The sequence below is a fragment of the Nilaparvata lugens genome, chromosome 4, assembly GCF_014356525.2.
Source record: "Nilaparvata lugens isolate BPH chromosome 4, ASM1435652v1, whole genome shotgun sequence".
Lineage (NCBI taxonomy): Eukaryota > Metazoa > Arthropoda > Insecta > Hemiptera > Delphacidae > Nilaparvata > Nilaparvata lugens.
The window spans coordinates 52,897,344-52,914,644 of NC_052507.1; the positions used below are offsets into that span (position 1 = coordinate 52,897,344).

At 33.1% G+C, this 17,301-nt stretch overlaps 1 protein-coding gene across 5 annotated transcripts in view; it reads right to left on the minus strand.

Annotated features, from left to right (window-relative positions):
• Window positions 1–17,301, minus strand: part of LOC111044396 (LIM domain-binding protein 2) — a 122,429-nt gene that overhangs the window by 21,684 nt on the left and 83,444 nt on the right. For 3 of the 5 annotated variants that reach the window (XM_039425820.1, XM_039425819.1, XM_022329537.2), the window contains one exon: window positions 3,409–3,502. In XM_039425820.1, the coding sequence (XP_039281754.1) occupies window positions 3,409–3,502 (94 nt within the window). The remainder of the gene's footprint in view (window positions 1–3,408; window positions 3,503–17,301) is intronic. The other 2 variants (XM_039425821.1, XM_022329539.2) reach the window with 1 other exon arrangement.

Here is a 17,301-nt window from a genome sequence, read left to right on the forward strand (position 1 = left end):
TTTCCAGTTTTCAGCTATTTCTGCCAAATCTCGTAATCGGACAGAAATTTGCTCACGCCTTTTTTCAGATTATAAAATTTTGAATAAAATGAGATCATTCTGAACTGTCTATCTTCAACGAGTTCTGATTTATGATTTTTCAAAAATGAGTGAAATTTGAAGAGAAAATAAATTTTGATGAATTTCAGTTTTTTATCAACAATATCTTCCGATTGATACTATTTGGATGTATAATTCAAAATTCCACTGGGCGTATTTTTGTGCTCTACAATCTGAGATCAGGTGGAGCGCTCTATCTCAAATAGATTTCCAGGTACACCTGACAACAATGCTCCTTGTATTGTGAAAAACACCTAATCTCCAGCTTCAACCATCATCACCAACTACATTGTCCTCACATTGATTTTTCGCACAATGACATAAGTTCATGAGATTATGTTCTATCAGAATCACCCGTAAAGCTGCGTACACATATTCGTGCTTCCAACCAGCACCGAGCACGCTCCTCCCTCGTACCATCATCGAACCACAGTCGCACCGCCCACGCACCCATCATGAACGTTATGGAAGATGTTAGATCTTCTCGCGTTCCCCGGTCGAACCACTGTTGCTCCCCGGTCGATCATCAATCGCTCTGCTGGAGTGACGTTCGGTTGCGGAGCAGAGCGAAAGTCTGTACGCACCTTTAGATGCACTTCATTTCAGTATTTCCTAGTGGAGAGGCGCGCTTAAGGACACCTCAAGGATCAAAATTTCAAACAGTTATAACATTTGACACAATGCTCAGATTTCATCGTATTACACTTCATTCTTCTCTGCTCGTCAAGGCAGTTGAATATAGAAATTGGCCATTTTTTGTGTATTGGAATATGGGCTTATGTATACTCAAGAATAAATTTTCCATTTTTCGACCGAATTTGACTTATGATGCATGATTTTGAACCGCCTTGACAACCAGAGAAGAATGAAGTGTAGTACGATGAAATCTGAGCATTGTGTCAAAAGTTATAAGTTTGAAATGTTGATCCTTGAGGTGTCCTTAAGCGCGCCTCTCCACTAGGAAATACTGAAATGGAGTGCATCTAACGGGTGATTCTCATAAAAACTGAAATTCATCAAAATTTATTTTTTCTTTAAATTTCACTCATTTTTGAAAAATCATAACTCAGTACTCGTTGAAGATAGACAGTTCAGAATGATTTCATTTTATTCAACATTTTATAATCTAAAAAAAAGGCGAGAGCAAATTTCTGTCCGATTACGAGATTTGGCAGAAATAGCTGAAAACTGGAAAATGAGCCGAAAATACGAGGTTTTTGGGCCACCCTGTATCTAGCACAAGGAAATTTTGCAGGAAGAAATTGGTTCTGGACTTCTCTTATGTACCCAAATAATATATTAAAAAATCAGAACTGCAATATAAATTGCAAGCACATCCCCTTTTTTATGTCTATATTGACTGGACTAAATGTAAGATCATACCGGAATAACAAGAAAAATGCTACACAATCAAGAGCATTTACAATAAATACAATTTGTAATTCCAATTTTCTAATTTCTGTCATAATTTTACTGAGAATCTACATTTTAATGTAAGTAACATGGCCTAATTTATTCACATTAAAGGGAATGTAATAAATTGCTGGGGGATTGAACTCTGCAAAACTACAAATCACCGTTAAAATATTCACGTTCTTGATTAAAAACTATTTTTCTAGATCAGTACCAAACGGTGATTGGTGAGCACTATTGTTCTCTATCGAAAGTACAGTTCTCAATAGAAAAACGACAAAATCTGAACGAAGATTCAACATAAATCAATTTAAAATCGTCAACATTAGCAGAGGAGGACACAACAGGAAGCCACAATCTGCCAGCCACCCAAACACCACACTCTTTTGTCCCTTCAATTGAATTCGATTGATTCTAATTAGAAAATTGATGTCCTTCATTATTATTTAATATTATTCAGTACTTGACTGTTGACTGGCAAGTGAGATTCACTTCAAACTGACAGCATTGGTTGAATGGATAGCGCTGGCGTAATTTATAAGGAATGCTGCCTGTTGCAAGTGAAACTCAATGTAGAAGCTACACAATTTCAACAAAGCTGTAATAATAGAATGTAATTTTACACATAAATTTTATGGTTGGTATTTTTCAACTAATACATACAATTTTTTTCAGATATTTACTTATTTTAAATTGAGTATATGCACAAATATTACAACTCAAAGTCAAAACAAACCTCATTTACTGCATAATATATTCCGGGAGGAGCACAATCAAAATATCTGGTGTCATTCCTTGAATTGATAAATTAATAATCAGTTAATATTCAACAAATAATACTTTGTGAGGAAATCAAAATGAAAACTGTTCAGAGGTCAACTACACAGAGGTCCCTAAACAGCTCATGTTGAAAAAATGTATGTATAATGTTCCAGTGACGAGACAATCTTTTAACGATTTTTCACAGCTAGATACAGTATTCTGTTCGGTTGTCAATCAAGAGAGATATTTGTTACCAATAGCGTTGCAGAGATTTATCTTATTTATGTATTACAACAATATACAATTAAAACTTTCACCTCATAAGAATCATTATTAATTTTATCAATTATTTACTTTAAAAAATGTAATTGATAAAACATTTACAGTTGGTTCCACCAATCAGTCAAAAATCAACGTTACCAGATTGGGCGAAATTTACTTTCTCAGATGCCTAATTTAACCACAGAATGCAAGTCTATATGATTCAACTTGTGATGTTAGCTGATGCAGCGATGTCACACTGATCATATTGCCACACACTTACTTGTATTCTGTGGTTAAATTAGACATCTTAAGGTCATCATCATCACTCATCCAACTACATATAGCTAGGATTACGTATTCGGAAGACCTAGCCGTCCTGTCTCCCAATGTTAAATCTACGCTACGCAATCTGTCCCGTTCACACCAGCGTAGCGTAGCTTTCAACATTGGGTAAAGCGTCTTCAGAATATGTATTTCTAGCTATACGTAGCTGAGTGGGTAACGACCATACGCGCCATCTACGTTCAACGATTGTCATCAGTTTGAACCGAAATGGTTCCTTTGGGCCTAAGAACGTCACAATTTCAATGAATCTGGCAAGGATGATTTTTGATTGACTGATTTATTTATTATTTATTTATTAGGTTAGCACAAACAATACAATGATCGGAAAAGAAAAAAACAGGCTATTGCCCAAAACTTCTTCAATTTCCTAATTTAGTTTTAAATTGTCCAAATATTATACATAGGTTATGTAATTTCAATTTCAAGCAGCAACAAGTAGTTGATGTTAGTACTGATGGCTCAACTAGCAACTTATCCAATTAATACTTAGTTGATTAATATGTTTGGATCTAATGAATGAATTACCTCAGTCCTCTGCTGCAGCCTTTTGTTGAGCTCGTACATGCGGTAATCCGGCTGTCCGAAGTAGGGCGTGTGTCTCCTGGGAACAGGCACACACCTACTTACAGTCACAACACAGCTCAACAAACGAAAACACAACAAACACTAACACATCAAATTCCAACATCACGATTATATTATTTTAATAAATTTTAGCTTTCAAAGCAATTCAAAATTCAACAATCATCATGAGCGTTAATATCTCATTGGCTAAATTATTCAAAAATAGTTTACAGTACAATCAGATTCATGATATTTTATTGTCTATCAAAACAAGAGATCTAGATATATCGTTTCATGAATTTCTTATTTTGAAAATTGAAAACAAGTAAAAATTCATTAAAGTACATTTTGGAACATTCTTCCAATATTGCATGTTGACTCCAGAGCAGATCTTGTTTGTAGGAGTGGTATGGTTTCCAAAAGAGATACAATAAAGTAGTGGAAATCCACTGGGATCCGTTAGCAAAATGTACGTTAGCCCTAAGTCAGAATACTCAAAATGTATCATGAATGAAATCATAGTTTGATTCAATCCATCGAATGTTTGGATTTGGTTCGAACTCAAGGACCTTGAAATATTATTAAAAGTATATTTTACATAGACTATTAACCAAAGAACAATATATTTTAATATTTGAATCATAGTTTGATTCAATCCATCGAATGTTTGGATTTGGTTCGAACTCAAGGACCTTGAAATATTATTAAAAGTATATTTTACATAGACTATTAACCAAAGAACAATATATTTTAATATCAGGTTTACCAAGATAATAATAGATCAACAATCAATTGGAAACCACTACAGGTGGTAAAAAATATACTAAAAAATATAACACTAAAAAATATACTTCTGAAAAAATGAGAAAGAAACACTCTTATGTGGATCAAATATAAAATTACACCAATACAAGCGATCCATACAACAGCCTGAAATTTTGGAAAATACAAGACAATTTAGGTATTTTTTGCACTAAATATAATTAGAACAAGCGCTTGAGTTAGAAATTAGATGGGTGACCACTATTATGTTGGGTTGACTTGCTTTTTGTCAAATATGAGCTCATTAGTATTGCCTATGGCTAATATTGGGCTGCTTGTTTCAAATATGTGTATTTTATCGAAATGTCAAATTCAGGAGATAAGAACCTCCCAATCACTTATGAAGTACGATAAGAGACATACACTCAAATTCCCGTTAAAAGGATGACTGCTTGGGTTCCTCTCCACCAACTGACAGTATGAAAAAAATAATGGTGTTTCAATCGCTTTTGCTGATGACACTTCATTGTTATTCAGTGAAACGAATTGGGAGGATACTAAAAAAGCAGCAGAATCCGGACTTGAAATAGAAAATCCTGGTTTGATGAGCATATATTAACATTGAACATAAAAAAAGTAATTTCATGTCTTTCTCCCCAAATTCTATAGGACAGCCGCAAGGTTTGGATTTCATTAAAATCCATAATGTAAATTGCAACGATTCTGATTGGATGAATTGTAAATGCTCAAAGCTTAATAGAGAACATCGTGTTAAATATTTGGGTGTAATGATTGATCAACATTTGCGTTGGGATGTTCACATCAATAGTACATGTAACAAACTCAGACACTGGATAAGTAAATTCCGTAATATCAGCCAAGTTAGTAATAAGAAAATCTCAAGACTCATATATTTTGCCTACATTCAATCATTTCTGCAATATGGAATAAAAATTTGGGGTGGAACATAACCAAACCACTTGGAAAAACTTTTTGTTCAAAAACACCTTATAAGAGCTATATTGGGAAAACCCAGACTCTATCCAAGTGAGTACCTGTTTAGTGAGCTAGTTGTTTTAACTGTCAGGCAGCTTTACATAAAAAATTTAATCATCTTCATAAATAAACATATGAATCTTTTCAACCTGCGTGTTTCACCGTATAACCTCCGTCCCTCATCTATTACTTTTCAAATTACAGATACTATTTTATATTTTATCAATTTGTAGAAAACAATTTTTATATCAGGTATCAAAGCTCATCAATGTTATTCCTAACCATTTTATCACTAGTAAATTGAATAGAAAACTGCTAATTGAAATTCATACATGAATAATCTCGAACAATGTAATTTTGGCAATGTAATTTCCTCATAGCTTAATATAAAGACTTCTCATGTTTTTTATGTAATTTTCAACTATTCTTTACTTTCCCTTATGCCTTCAATCTGCTCTTTCTCTTCCCTTCCTCACTCACTTTTTCTTTTCCCTATTTCTTAATAATATCCCATTATCATTTTCTTGTACTGTTAAGCATTTTTTTTTTTTTTTTTTTTTTTTTAAGATTACGTCCTAAAGACTCCAGTCATGGAGTATAAGACAAGTCATGTTATTACATAATAATTCTAACACTAAGTAGTTCAACCTAGTTTAGGTTTGAAAGGAATTCTTGTACACTATAAAAAGCTCTATCAACTAAATATTTTTTAATTTGTTTTTTGAAAATCTTCAAATCATCATTACTTTTCAAGATTTGAGGTAGCTTGTTATAAAATTTCCTACCAATATAATCTGGTTTTTGTTCAAATAACCTACTATTGTGACCCATTATATGATAATCTGCTCTGTTTCGCGTATTATACTCATGAACATCTGAATTCTGGATCACACCACTCGTTTTCACATGCATTACAACTTCATATACATACAAAGATGGCACAGTTAATAGACCAAGCTTTTTAAATAAAGGCCTACAAGAGTCTAACCTATTCACTTTCTCTATACATCTGAGTGCCTTCTTTTGAATCTTAAACACCCTGTCCATATTTTGTTGAGATGAATTACCCCATACCTAATATGAGATAGTATAAGTCCATGGTAAGCAGTTAACATTAGTTTTTTATCATTCAGCCTAGCAAGCTGCCGCAGGACAAATACCCCAGATGATATCTTATTACATATCCTCTCAATGTAAGGATGCCATGTTAATTTCCTGTCCAATAAAATTCCCAAGAATGCTACTTTCTCTTCTTGGTCTAATTCATTTTCCTCTACAAACACATTTATTTCTCTATCCTCTACTGAATTATATTTACTTTTGAATTGTAGGAATTGACATTTCTTACTATTTATTGTTAATTGCCTTTGCTTCAAGAATTGGACAATTGACTGTACTCCAGTAAAAGCATTTATTTCTAGACTATCTAATAAATAATTGTTAAAGATAAGCGATGTGTCATCAGCAAACAACAGAGCTCTGTGATCTTTTAACTCTTTTGGTAATTGGTTCACATACAACAGAAACAGTAAGGGACCCAGAATTGAGCCTTGAGGTACTCCAGCCTGGACCTCCAGTTTTTGAGATTTAATTTTTACTATTTCATTCCCATCCACCTTGGTAAGCTCAACACACTGGTTTCTACCTATGAGATATGATTCAAACCATTTTAGTTCTATACCATTCACACCTACAGTTTTTAGTATTTCCAATAATATTCTATGGTTCACACAATCAAAAGCTTTGGATAAATCAAGAAATATTGCGGCTGCCTTCTCACCTGAATCTATTATATCTATTAGTCTTTCAACAAGGGATACTATTGCAGTCTTAGTAGATTTCCCTTTCTGGAACCCATGCTGTTCATCACATATGAAATTAATTTCTTCCAGGTGCATCAATAGCCTATTTAAAACTACTCTTTCAAAAATTTTACTTATTACATTTAGAATACTAATGGGTCTATAATTTTCAACTCTTTCAGAATCACCGCTCTTGAAAATTGGCAAAATTTTTCCTTGTTTCAGATCATCAGGGAAAATACCCTGCTCTAGTGAAGTATTAAGGAGATGCAATAAAGGGTCCAGTAATTCATTTTCACATTCTTTTAAAATTTTGCTTGAGACCCCATCCAATCCTACTGTTTTTTTGTTATTCAAATTTTTTATTATTCTTGACAACTCATCTCTTGATAATGGATGAAATTTAAATACCTTTTCAATTGGCTCAGCATTTAATGTAGTTGTATTATAAGTATTAGTGTTCAGTGACTTTTGGAGATTATATGCAACCTGTTGATAATACTTATTGAAAAAGTTACAAATGTCTATACTATCATCCATATAATTTCCATGTTCATCGATTATCCTAGGGACATTAGTAACTGTATCTTTTTGAGCTGCTCTCCTATTTCTATTAATTACCTCCCAAACAGCAGAGTTAAAATTGGTACTAGTTGTTAATATTTCAGCTGTTTTCTTACACTTAGCTTTCCTCACTTCTTTTGCATAGTTTTTCTTTAGACATTTGTATTTGACTTCACTCGGAACATCCCTCACTAATTTAAATTCCTCATAAGCTTCCCTAACAATATTTCTTTGAGTAAGAATATCTTCAGTTATCCATTCATCTACTTTGTTTAATTTACTTTTTACTTTGACTTTTTTTATTGGACAGCATACACTAATGTGAAATCTTAGAGTATCAATGAATTGCTTATATTTGTAATTTAGGTTACAACTGTTATAAACACTACTCCAATTTTCTTGAAGCAGTTCCTGCTTCAAACAATTTATATTTCCTAGCTCATATTGCTGAATTTCTTTCACAAAAGTTTTTTTTCTGCTTGGATTCTGGCCCTGCAACTTAACATCTAAAATTTGATAGTTATGATCTGATAGATCTGAGCTACCTAACCTGACATTACAACCTTCTATATTTGTGAGGATATTATCAATAATTGTCTGTGAAGTTCGAGTTACTCTTGTATATTCGTGGACCTTAATTTCTAAATTATTCATATTAATAATATCTCTAATATCCTCTGTCATTTTATCCTGCCTGGCAAAATCGGTATTGAAATCTCCTACTACTATAACATTTGTGAAACGAGCGGTTGTAATTTCCAAAAGTGTATGGAGCAGCTCACAAAATTTTTGCCAGTCTCCATTTGGTGACCTATAGATACCTAACACTGCTACCTCAAATCGATCATCAATTTTTAACCTTAGTCCCGTCACCTCTAAATCCATCTCAACAGAAAATCTCTTAACAAAATCCAGTTCATAAGTTTGGGTATGTTTAGCATTGCTAGTGAATATACATACACCACCACTTCTATGAGCTATTCTACAAAATTCTGATCTCAGTGAATAGCCTGGAATCCTAACTTGATTTATTTCCTTTATTTTTAAGCCATGCTCTGTGAAAATAACAATGTCAGGATCCTCCTGTTTAAGAAATACTTCTAATCTGTCAATTTTGTTGCGAAGATACTGAATATTTTGATGATAAATACTAAAAACCTTACCATCTTGTGCTACTCTATCTCTAGCATTTGTAGCTATTTCCCTTTCCCTGTTTTGAGCCAATTTACTAAAAAATCGTTATTTGTTTTTTTGACTGTTTTTAAACCAGAGGATTGCAAACGGCTTTCAATCAGCTCTGCCAATCTATTACAAAAGATTACTTTGCCAGATCGATTTAGATGCAACCCATGATTAGTGAAGTTATGTCTTTTCAGCCTTTCATTTAGAAAACTGTTTAGAATTCTTATTTTTTAGGCTGTTGATTGTATTATGGATTGATTTGTTTGTTGAATTGATTGCTTCATTTAATTCTGGCCTATCAAACCTATTAGGAATAGTACTTATTATTAAGTTTGTTTTTTTGCTGAGTGGCACAATTTCCTTGATTTTTTCTGTTACTTGAGGAAGATGATTCAAGTTAGGTTCATTTATATTATTTGAGCCACCCAGTACAATTAGATAGTCATTTTCATCAAAGTCTTTAGTTTGTTCCCTAGCTGACTCTACAACTGCATTAATTGATGCACTTGGCTTGAAAAAACATTGGACATCAAATTTATTTTTCAATCTTTTATCAAGGAGATCACTGCAATCACGTCCATGACTGGACGTCAGTAGCAGAACTCTCCCTTTCCTATCTTTATATCCCTCAGCTATATTTTTGGTTGCTGTCTTCAAAACCTCACTGTACGTTTTATTTCGACCATTTTCAGAGCATTTCCCATCATTTAGGTTAGATTCTATTTTTTTGCATTTGGACGGAGGTTTTATCATACATTTAGTATTATCAAATTTAGATTTTAGTTTCTTTATTTCCTCCGACATTAGACTACATTGATTTTTTAGATTTAGTATTCTTTTTTATGGTCTTCATCTTGTAATTTTATAATCAGTTCCAAAGATTTAATTTCTTCTACCATCCCTAACCTTTCTTCCTCAGACGTTTTTAGAGTTACTTCTAATTGGTTTTTTAAATTAGTGTGGCTACTTTGTAGTTGAGCAACTTTTTCGGCTAAAGTAGTTTGAGGAACTGGGGTTTTTGGTTTTGGCGTTTTTGAATTTTGGTTTTGGGAACGCGTAAGTACTCCCGCTATGTGAACATTTCTATTAATAACCTTCGGTGTTCTACTTGAGCTCATCTTTCTATCTAAGAAATTATATTACTTGCAATAATGATAATTGATTTATAAATGATAGGATTTTAATTTGGTTATAATTTTAGTCAAGTAAACTATCTATGTTTATTTTTAAATCTCGAAAACCTAACCTCAAAATAACCTCTAAACGATGTTTGGCTTATAAAATAGAATTAAGAATTAAAATCTAAAACAAAATGATAAAACGTGATCAAGAAACAATTAATAATGAAATTAATACAAAATTTGTACTTATCCGTGACTATTTATAACACAAAATCTTCCAAAACCCAGGAGCGAAATTATGTATGACTTTCATTCACAACCTCAAGCTCAAGCTCCGGCCTCTGCGCTCAGGTTCCTCGAACCTTGCAGGGACTTCCCGTTTTTAATATAGTTATGTATAATCCTATTAATGGTATTTTTCTTTTTCATTTTATATTGTATTTTACTATTTTAATTTATAACCATTTTTGCATTGTAATTATGTTTTTGGGACAAATAAAGATTTGAAATGTTTGAAAAAATGAACTTGAGTACACCTCCACCAAAATTGACAGTAAGAGCTTGAAAATCACTTCCTGTTGATCAGCAATCAACCTCAAATTATGGTCTCACTAACCTCCATGAATAATCGCAGCATGCATAAGCCTTGCGCACAAGTTGACATCATCCTCAGCAGAAAAATTTAACTAGCATCAGTTGACAATCAAGTCTATAAGCAGAGCTGATAAAAAGAAATCACTAAGGAAAAAAGAGAAGAGGAAGGAAAAGAGAAGGGAGGAAAAGAAAAAGTAGGAGCACGAGGACTAGGAAATAAAGGGTAAGTAGGAGGAGAAGGAGACGGAGAAGGAGAAGAAGAACAGGGAGAAGAAGAAGAAGAAGAAAAGTTTTGCAGAGAGAAAATCGGAATATAGGTAGACGAGACTGGAACAACTAGAACGTAACTTTAAAAGAGGAGGCAAAGCAGGCAGGAAAAGTTGGATGGAAACTTGCTGACGAGTTTCCAGAGGAGAAAGTCAGTCAGCGCGGCGTAGGAGGAAGAAGAAAGTTCAGTTTCCCAAACTTTTCTTGCTTCTTGTAACTTTGAGGGGTTGGTAAAGGTCGGCTCTTTTAAATAGCGTTGCCATGGAAACGGCTTTGGCTGAGATCAAGGCAGCAGCATCAATAGAGGAAAGCGTACAGTGGTAGCTAGTAGGTTAGGTGCCATCCTAACTCAACTAAAACAATAGAAGACAAGACAAAGCATATTTCAGAGAATTTAAAATGTTAGTAAAATAAATAAATCATATAGCCGAAACTAACTCAACACGGCACTCAACACTCACAATTTTAAAAGGGTACTCTTGGATTTCTATTTTTATTTATATTCAACAGTAGCTCTAAACAAAAAAATACAATTGAAAATGTTGTATACTACAGTAATTTGTTCATTTAGTGGAAAAATGTATATAAAAGCAGGTTAGATTCCCTCCTTAGCACAATGTCAACTGAGAAAACCATAAAACTCCACATAAATTCACTCTACACCATTGGATTTAGAACAAAGCTTCTACAAAAAAACGGTTCAATGCTATTGAATTTGGAAGTTAAGTAAACCAGAAAGTAATCTTCACAAATAAAATATCGACAGTTGACAGTCAAAAGCAAGGAAAAGCAAGGTAGGCTTCTTATCAGCTACTGATAAGAAGCTAAAAAAAAGACTGCAACGTATTCTATTAATGAGGTAAAAAAAGCATCATTAGTTTCAAGGCCTACCAGAATAATTACTCTTTGTAATCTACCACAATAATTATTTACTATGTTCCTATCAACAGGCTATCAACCAATAGGCTTTTATTATTTGTACTAGAATATTTAAAATCTATTGTGTAACCTAATTATTAGTATTAGGTTTTATCCTCCTATTTAATATGTAATGAGAAAACAATAGTGCATAAGGCTGATAAGAAAAAAAACTAGTAGAATTTATTCATTAATTTCAACTATTTTTAAATAAAACTACTAGATGTTTCTAACCAAATACAAGAGCTCACCTAGTTTATTGCTGTCAGCTGAAGTAGAAAATACTAACCTGATAAAATTCACAAATATACCAATCCGTGATTAGGAATCGAACCCAGGACCGATGTTAGCAAGTAGGCTTCGATTCAAAATCTATCTAATATTTGGTTAATTTAAATCTGAGATAAGCGTCGTTCTAACGGTTCTCCCATTGAAATGGTGCCTGAGGTCATTTCTGTTAGCAGATATTCATGATCTGCAGACTCATTTAACGGCGGATCGGAACCGAAAACTGTACGTTATCTTATCTCCCATCGAAATCTCTCTCCCATCATCATCATCAGCATAAACATTCAATTTTTCTAAACAATTTCTAACTGAAATCAAGTAGAATAATAAAAATATTTACCAATCAACAAAATTCATCCTACATCAAGAAATCAAATTAAATTAGAATGTGTCTCAATTATAATAAGAATTATTGCAACATCCGTTAGATGCTCAAAAGTTTCACAATCTGCTGATACAGTTAATTTTGTTGCATTGTTCAATGCATAACTCATACTAAAAGAATATTACAATCTGAATGTGTATGTTTGTAGAGACGAGAGATCTAATCAAACAATAGAACACTTGAAGCATAAATCAACGAGTAGCATATAGTATAGACCAACTGTATTGCTTCTATTGGTTCAATAGTAATTGATAATCAGGAGAAGTATAGCAATATCTATGCCATTCAGCATAAAACACTAAGAAAATCATCCTACACAATATTTCTATGAATGTTGGTTACTTTCCATCGTGAGTTTCGTGAGAGACAGTTTGAAAGGTAGGATTTACCTCATAGAATATTGTCAACTTCCCTGAATTCAGAAACAAAATAAGTAAGTTATACAAAATGTCACTGAATATTTTTGAGAATCATGATACCTGAGGTTGGAAGAAAATAGGATTTTTCCTAAATTAGGAGATATTTTGTTTGCAAGTCGGTTGAGCCTTATATTTGGAAATATATAAGAACTCTACTAGAATATGTAAGGACATTATTTTCAAATTAGAATTCAAGGTCCTTTTGGAATTCAAGAATTCAGTTGATATGTCATTAAAGATTAATATGTTCTGCCACAAACTATACAGTAGAATAATAAATAATAAAAACACTTTTCGCATCCCAAACCAAACAACATGTATTTTTTGTTTAGGATGATGCTCACATAAGTCCTAAGCTTCTACTTACATGAAACAAGGATTCATCTATGATATTATAAAGTAAAGAATTGGCTTATGCATGTAAGGGATATGAAATACACGAATGACGCGTCATCACGTCTGAATATTAAAACTGAACTGATTAGCTTGAAATTTTGCATATAGATACTTAATTAAACTAGGATGGTTATAGGCCTGAAAATAATTTCAATTATTTCTGAAAAACTTTCTAACTTTCACCACCTACTTATCTTTTGAAACAAAACATGTTTATGGCATGTCAAAAATTTCAGGTTTTCTGCTCGAAATGTCTCGACATTGATGAACATAATCATTAATTAAAAAATAACTATGGGTTGGATAAAAATTATCCAGACATCAATAAAAATAGACATTCTCCCCGTTAATTTGATTACGCATTACGACGACCCAGTATTCTGAGAGAAGTGATATTCAAAAGAAAAACAAATCTTCGCAATGTTTCCAATTTTATCACAAAAGTTAAATTTCTTTTTAATCCTTCAACCCTAAAACTTCTTTAGCACTAATAGGATATCGGGGATGATTTATTCTACATCCAATTCTGACGTTGAATTGGAAATTTGAGAAAGGTGTAATTTTACACGATTTGGCAACCCTGTAATTTTTTCGGATGGAGGGCTAAGTCTCAACTTATTTTACACACACAAACAATAAATTCCATCTGTTTGTGTTTAAAACAAACCCTTGCGGAGCATGGGTTATCTGCTAGTTCATTAAGAGATAAATTTACCTACTTTTGGGTGGTATCCGAACCACCTATAGCTACGTACAGACTTTTGCACCACGAACACGTGCATTTCGCGTTCTATCAGCTGATGCTGGAATTATTTATTTCTGTACAAATACAGTAATATAATCATCTGATGAAAAGCAAAATGCGCATATTCGTAGCGCAAAAGTCTGTACGCAGCTTAATATGTCACTAACATGTCTTAATTTGTCTATTTGATACATTTTTTGACTTAAAATTGTGTCTAAATCAAATCATAAACTCTGCATAGCCTCTGAACTATTTATTTCAAAAGTTGAAAGCAGTTTTGGGCGAATGCATGCACGTGTTGTTTTTGCCTGGATTGTGTCTATTGTCTATGAAAAAAAATAACTCTGCTATAAGCTTTTGAACTATATCAACTGTACTAGTATATTGGTCGATTTACTACCATAGTAGACCACAAAAAAGTGAATTTGGAAGATGAAGATTAGAGAAAAGCCTACGCCCCACGCACTGGCCTCGTGTGAAATCATCTATAACTTCAATTTAATTGATGGGATTGAGACAATATTTTGCATCTATCCACGTTCAATTAACTGCCAATTACAAGACAACAGGTCAACAGCACTCAAAAACACCGATCGAACTTCATCAGCCTTATTAAAACATCGCCCTAGCTTTGTTCGTGGAGGAGGTAAAATGCCATTTTCCGCCACAAAAGTTCCAAGAATTCCAGTTAAACGATAGAATAATATAACGTCCCATTGCAACACAATAATTCAGTAGCGTAATTCACAGTAGATCGAGCAATGAGTTAGGTAGTGCAGTGCATCTAATTGTGCATCTGACAAACATGCCGATATGTGATCGATATGTGAGATTCAATTCATACTGTCAGCATTGTCAAATAACATCAATGTTTCCCCCCATTCAACCAATGCTGATTTTGGAGTAGATCTCACTACAGAAACCACTGTTTACAAAGCCCTAATATCCTCTAAATTCAACTATTTGCTCCATTACACTTTGAATTAGTTCATAGAATAATTGCATCCATATATTATTCATACCTGATTAAGTACAAGCAAAAGAATTTTTGATAATATAGTGTTGCCATTTCAAACAAACCCTAATAGTTTAGATAGAAGCCCACGCCCTACAGCCATTCAATCAAGGCCTAATATACCTAAAACGGTTTACTAATATACCACAATGGTTTACTAAATTCGATGAGGTTCACCTAGAAAACCTTATCAATTAACTTGCTGTGTTAAAGCAAAGGAATTGTAGACCTAGTGGTGAATATCCATATTAAACTTTATCGATAAATGGTCACAACTACAGAAACTATATAACCACAGTATGGCCATTGACAGTCACGCTTTTGATTGGCTAGCTCGATCACGTGGTACAAATCCGCCATTAAAATTCCAAAGAAACTTTATAATCCTATCCTAATGCATTGGAAATTTAGAACTTATAACTTATTTTACCGATTGGAAACATATGTTGATCTCAGGATGAGTTTGTTATAAAATTTTCGAGGGGAAATTGATTAAACCAATAAAGCTTAAAACATAATTTTTTCTTTCCTTGGTTACATAGTTACTTTAGCCACAACCAATAATTGTGATCATAATTATATGAAGTGATTCTGTGTGTGGTGAAAAATATCAGCAATTTCACGACAAACAAACTCAGAGTTCACAATCATAATACTATAGACATAGGAACAATATAAGTGTTCAGTCTCATAGACTATTTCTTTATGAGAAAAACCTAGTTATATTGGTCCCAAAGTTTTTAATAGACTGCTAACTTATTTAAATTATAAGTCAGCTACATTTAAATCAAATCTATGCCGGTTTTTAATTAATAAGATTTTATAGTATAGAAGAATATTTCAATGACAATTGATCAATTTGAACGAGCATTAGAGAGTTCTCACTTTTGATTTACGCAAGGTCAAAGTCGTTGTCCGTCTGTTCTACGTTCCATGTCCGTATGTTCTACAATAACTTTAGAAAGAATTGATCAATCAGCTTCACATTTTAAACACGTATTCTTGGAACCTTTTTACAGGTCAAGTTCGTCAAATCATACTTGTAAAAGAAATATATAGCTATTTCCATAATAATTCTTACCAACCTCGTATAATTAAAAGTTGCAGATTTGAGATATCAATACAACAGTTCATGAGCGATTTCTTCAACCCAGAGGGTCACTAGTTTATAAGTATGTTTTTTAATCTCGTCTTTTCAGATTAATGATTAAATGTCAAGTTTTTAAAGTTAATTCTTATAGTATTGCTTAGAATGACATAATGTTATGACTGTAATGAATTGTAATGACAGTACCAACATGACGTTGTTCAACTGTATGGATGAATCTGTATTGTTGTTGAACTAAATATTCTATTCTATTTATTTATGAAAACATTTTTTGAGAACTTGATTAGTTTGCTACTTGACTTCAAATTTATAAAGTGAGATCTACTTTGAATTGTTAGCATTGGTTGATTGAATAGGAGGAAACATTGATGTGCGATTGAGAAATGCACAAAATATCCGCAGCTCGACTTCAACTAAAAATTGAGTCTAAATTTACATTTGCTAGCAACAAAGTAACTATTTCCGATTCCGCCAAGCATTACTATTCAAGTGAAGAAATTTGTGATTTACATTCCAACTGCACCCCTCCCCCTACAACATCACATTGCACACACTTCAATAAAAAATGCACACTGCTTTGCAACAAAATCTAAAAATACTAGACGACCAGTCAGTCTGCTCTTTCTATGGTTTCCTTCCACTTCAGGCCTCCCTCCTCACTCCTCACTCCTCACCAGATCAATAATACACACAAATTACATGATCGTCTCTTTCCTTTTCAACTTATTTCTTTATTGTTATCCTTCCCTTAACTTTCATTCGATTTTCCTTCTCTGACTCCTTTAAAAGGAAACTTGTGCAAGAAAAATTGTTGAATAAGTTAAGATTACAGAATCCAGTGAAGCAGTTTCGTCCAAAATATACATCATAATTTCAAAGATAACATCAACAACTTCAATTTTTTTACGTTACTAAAATCGCTTTGGCGATGGCACGGATTTCAGAGGCAAATAAATTTATTAATAAATTTAATAGGTTAAATAAGTGAAGTATGAGAAATTAATTGATAAGTCTCAGAATTAGTCTAATTCTTAGTGCAACTTGGAAACATATCCCAACCATTTCACAAAAAAACAAGTTACAAGATAAAGCTATTTTGATGGGACAGTGACGCATTTCCCATAAGAAGTCTGTTGATGCTAAGAATTTCAAAGTCATCTGATATTATTCAATTTTTAAAGAGGTAAAATTTTCCACAATCAGGAATAGAACCAGGCCTATGTTATAGGGCTGTTCCATACCATTTCCACTGAGAACATCAGGGTAAGCATTCCTGACCGGCAATTAGGAGT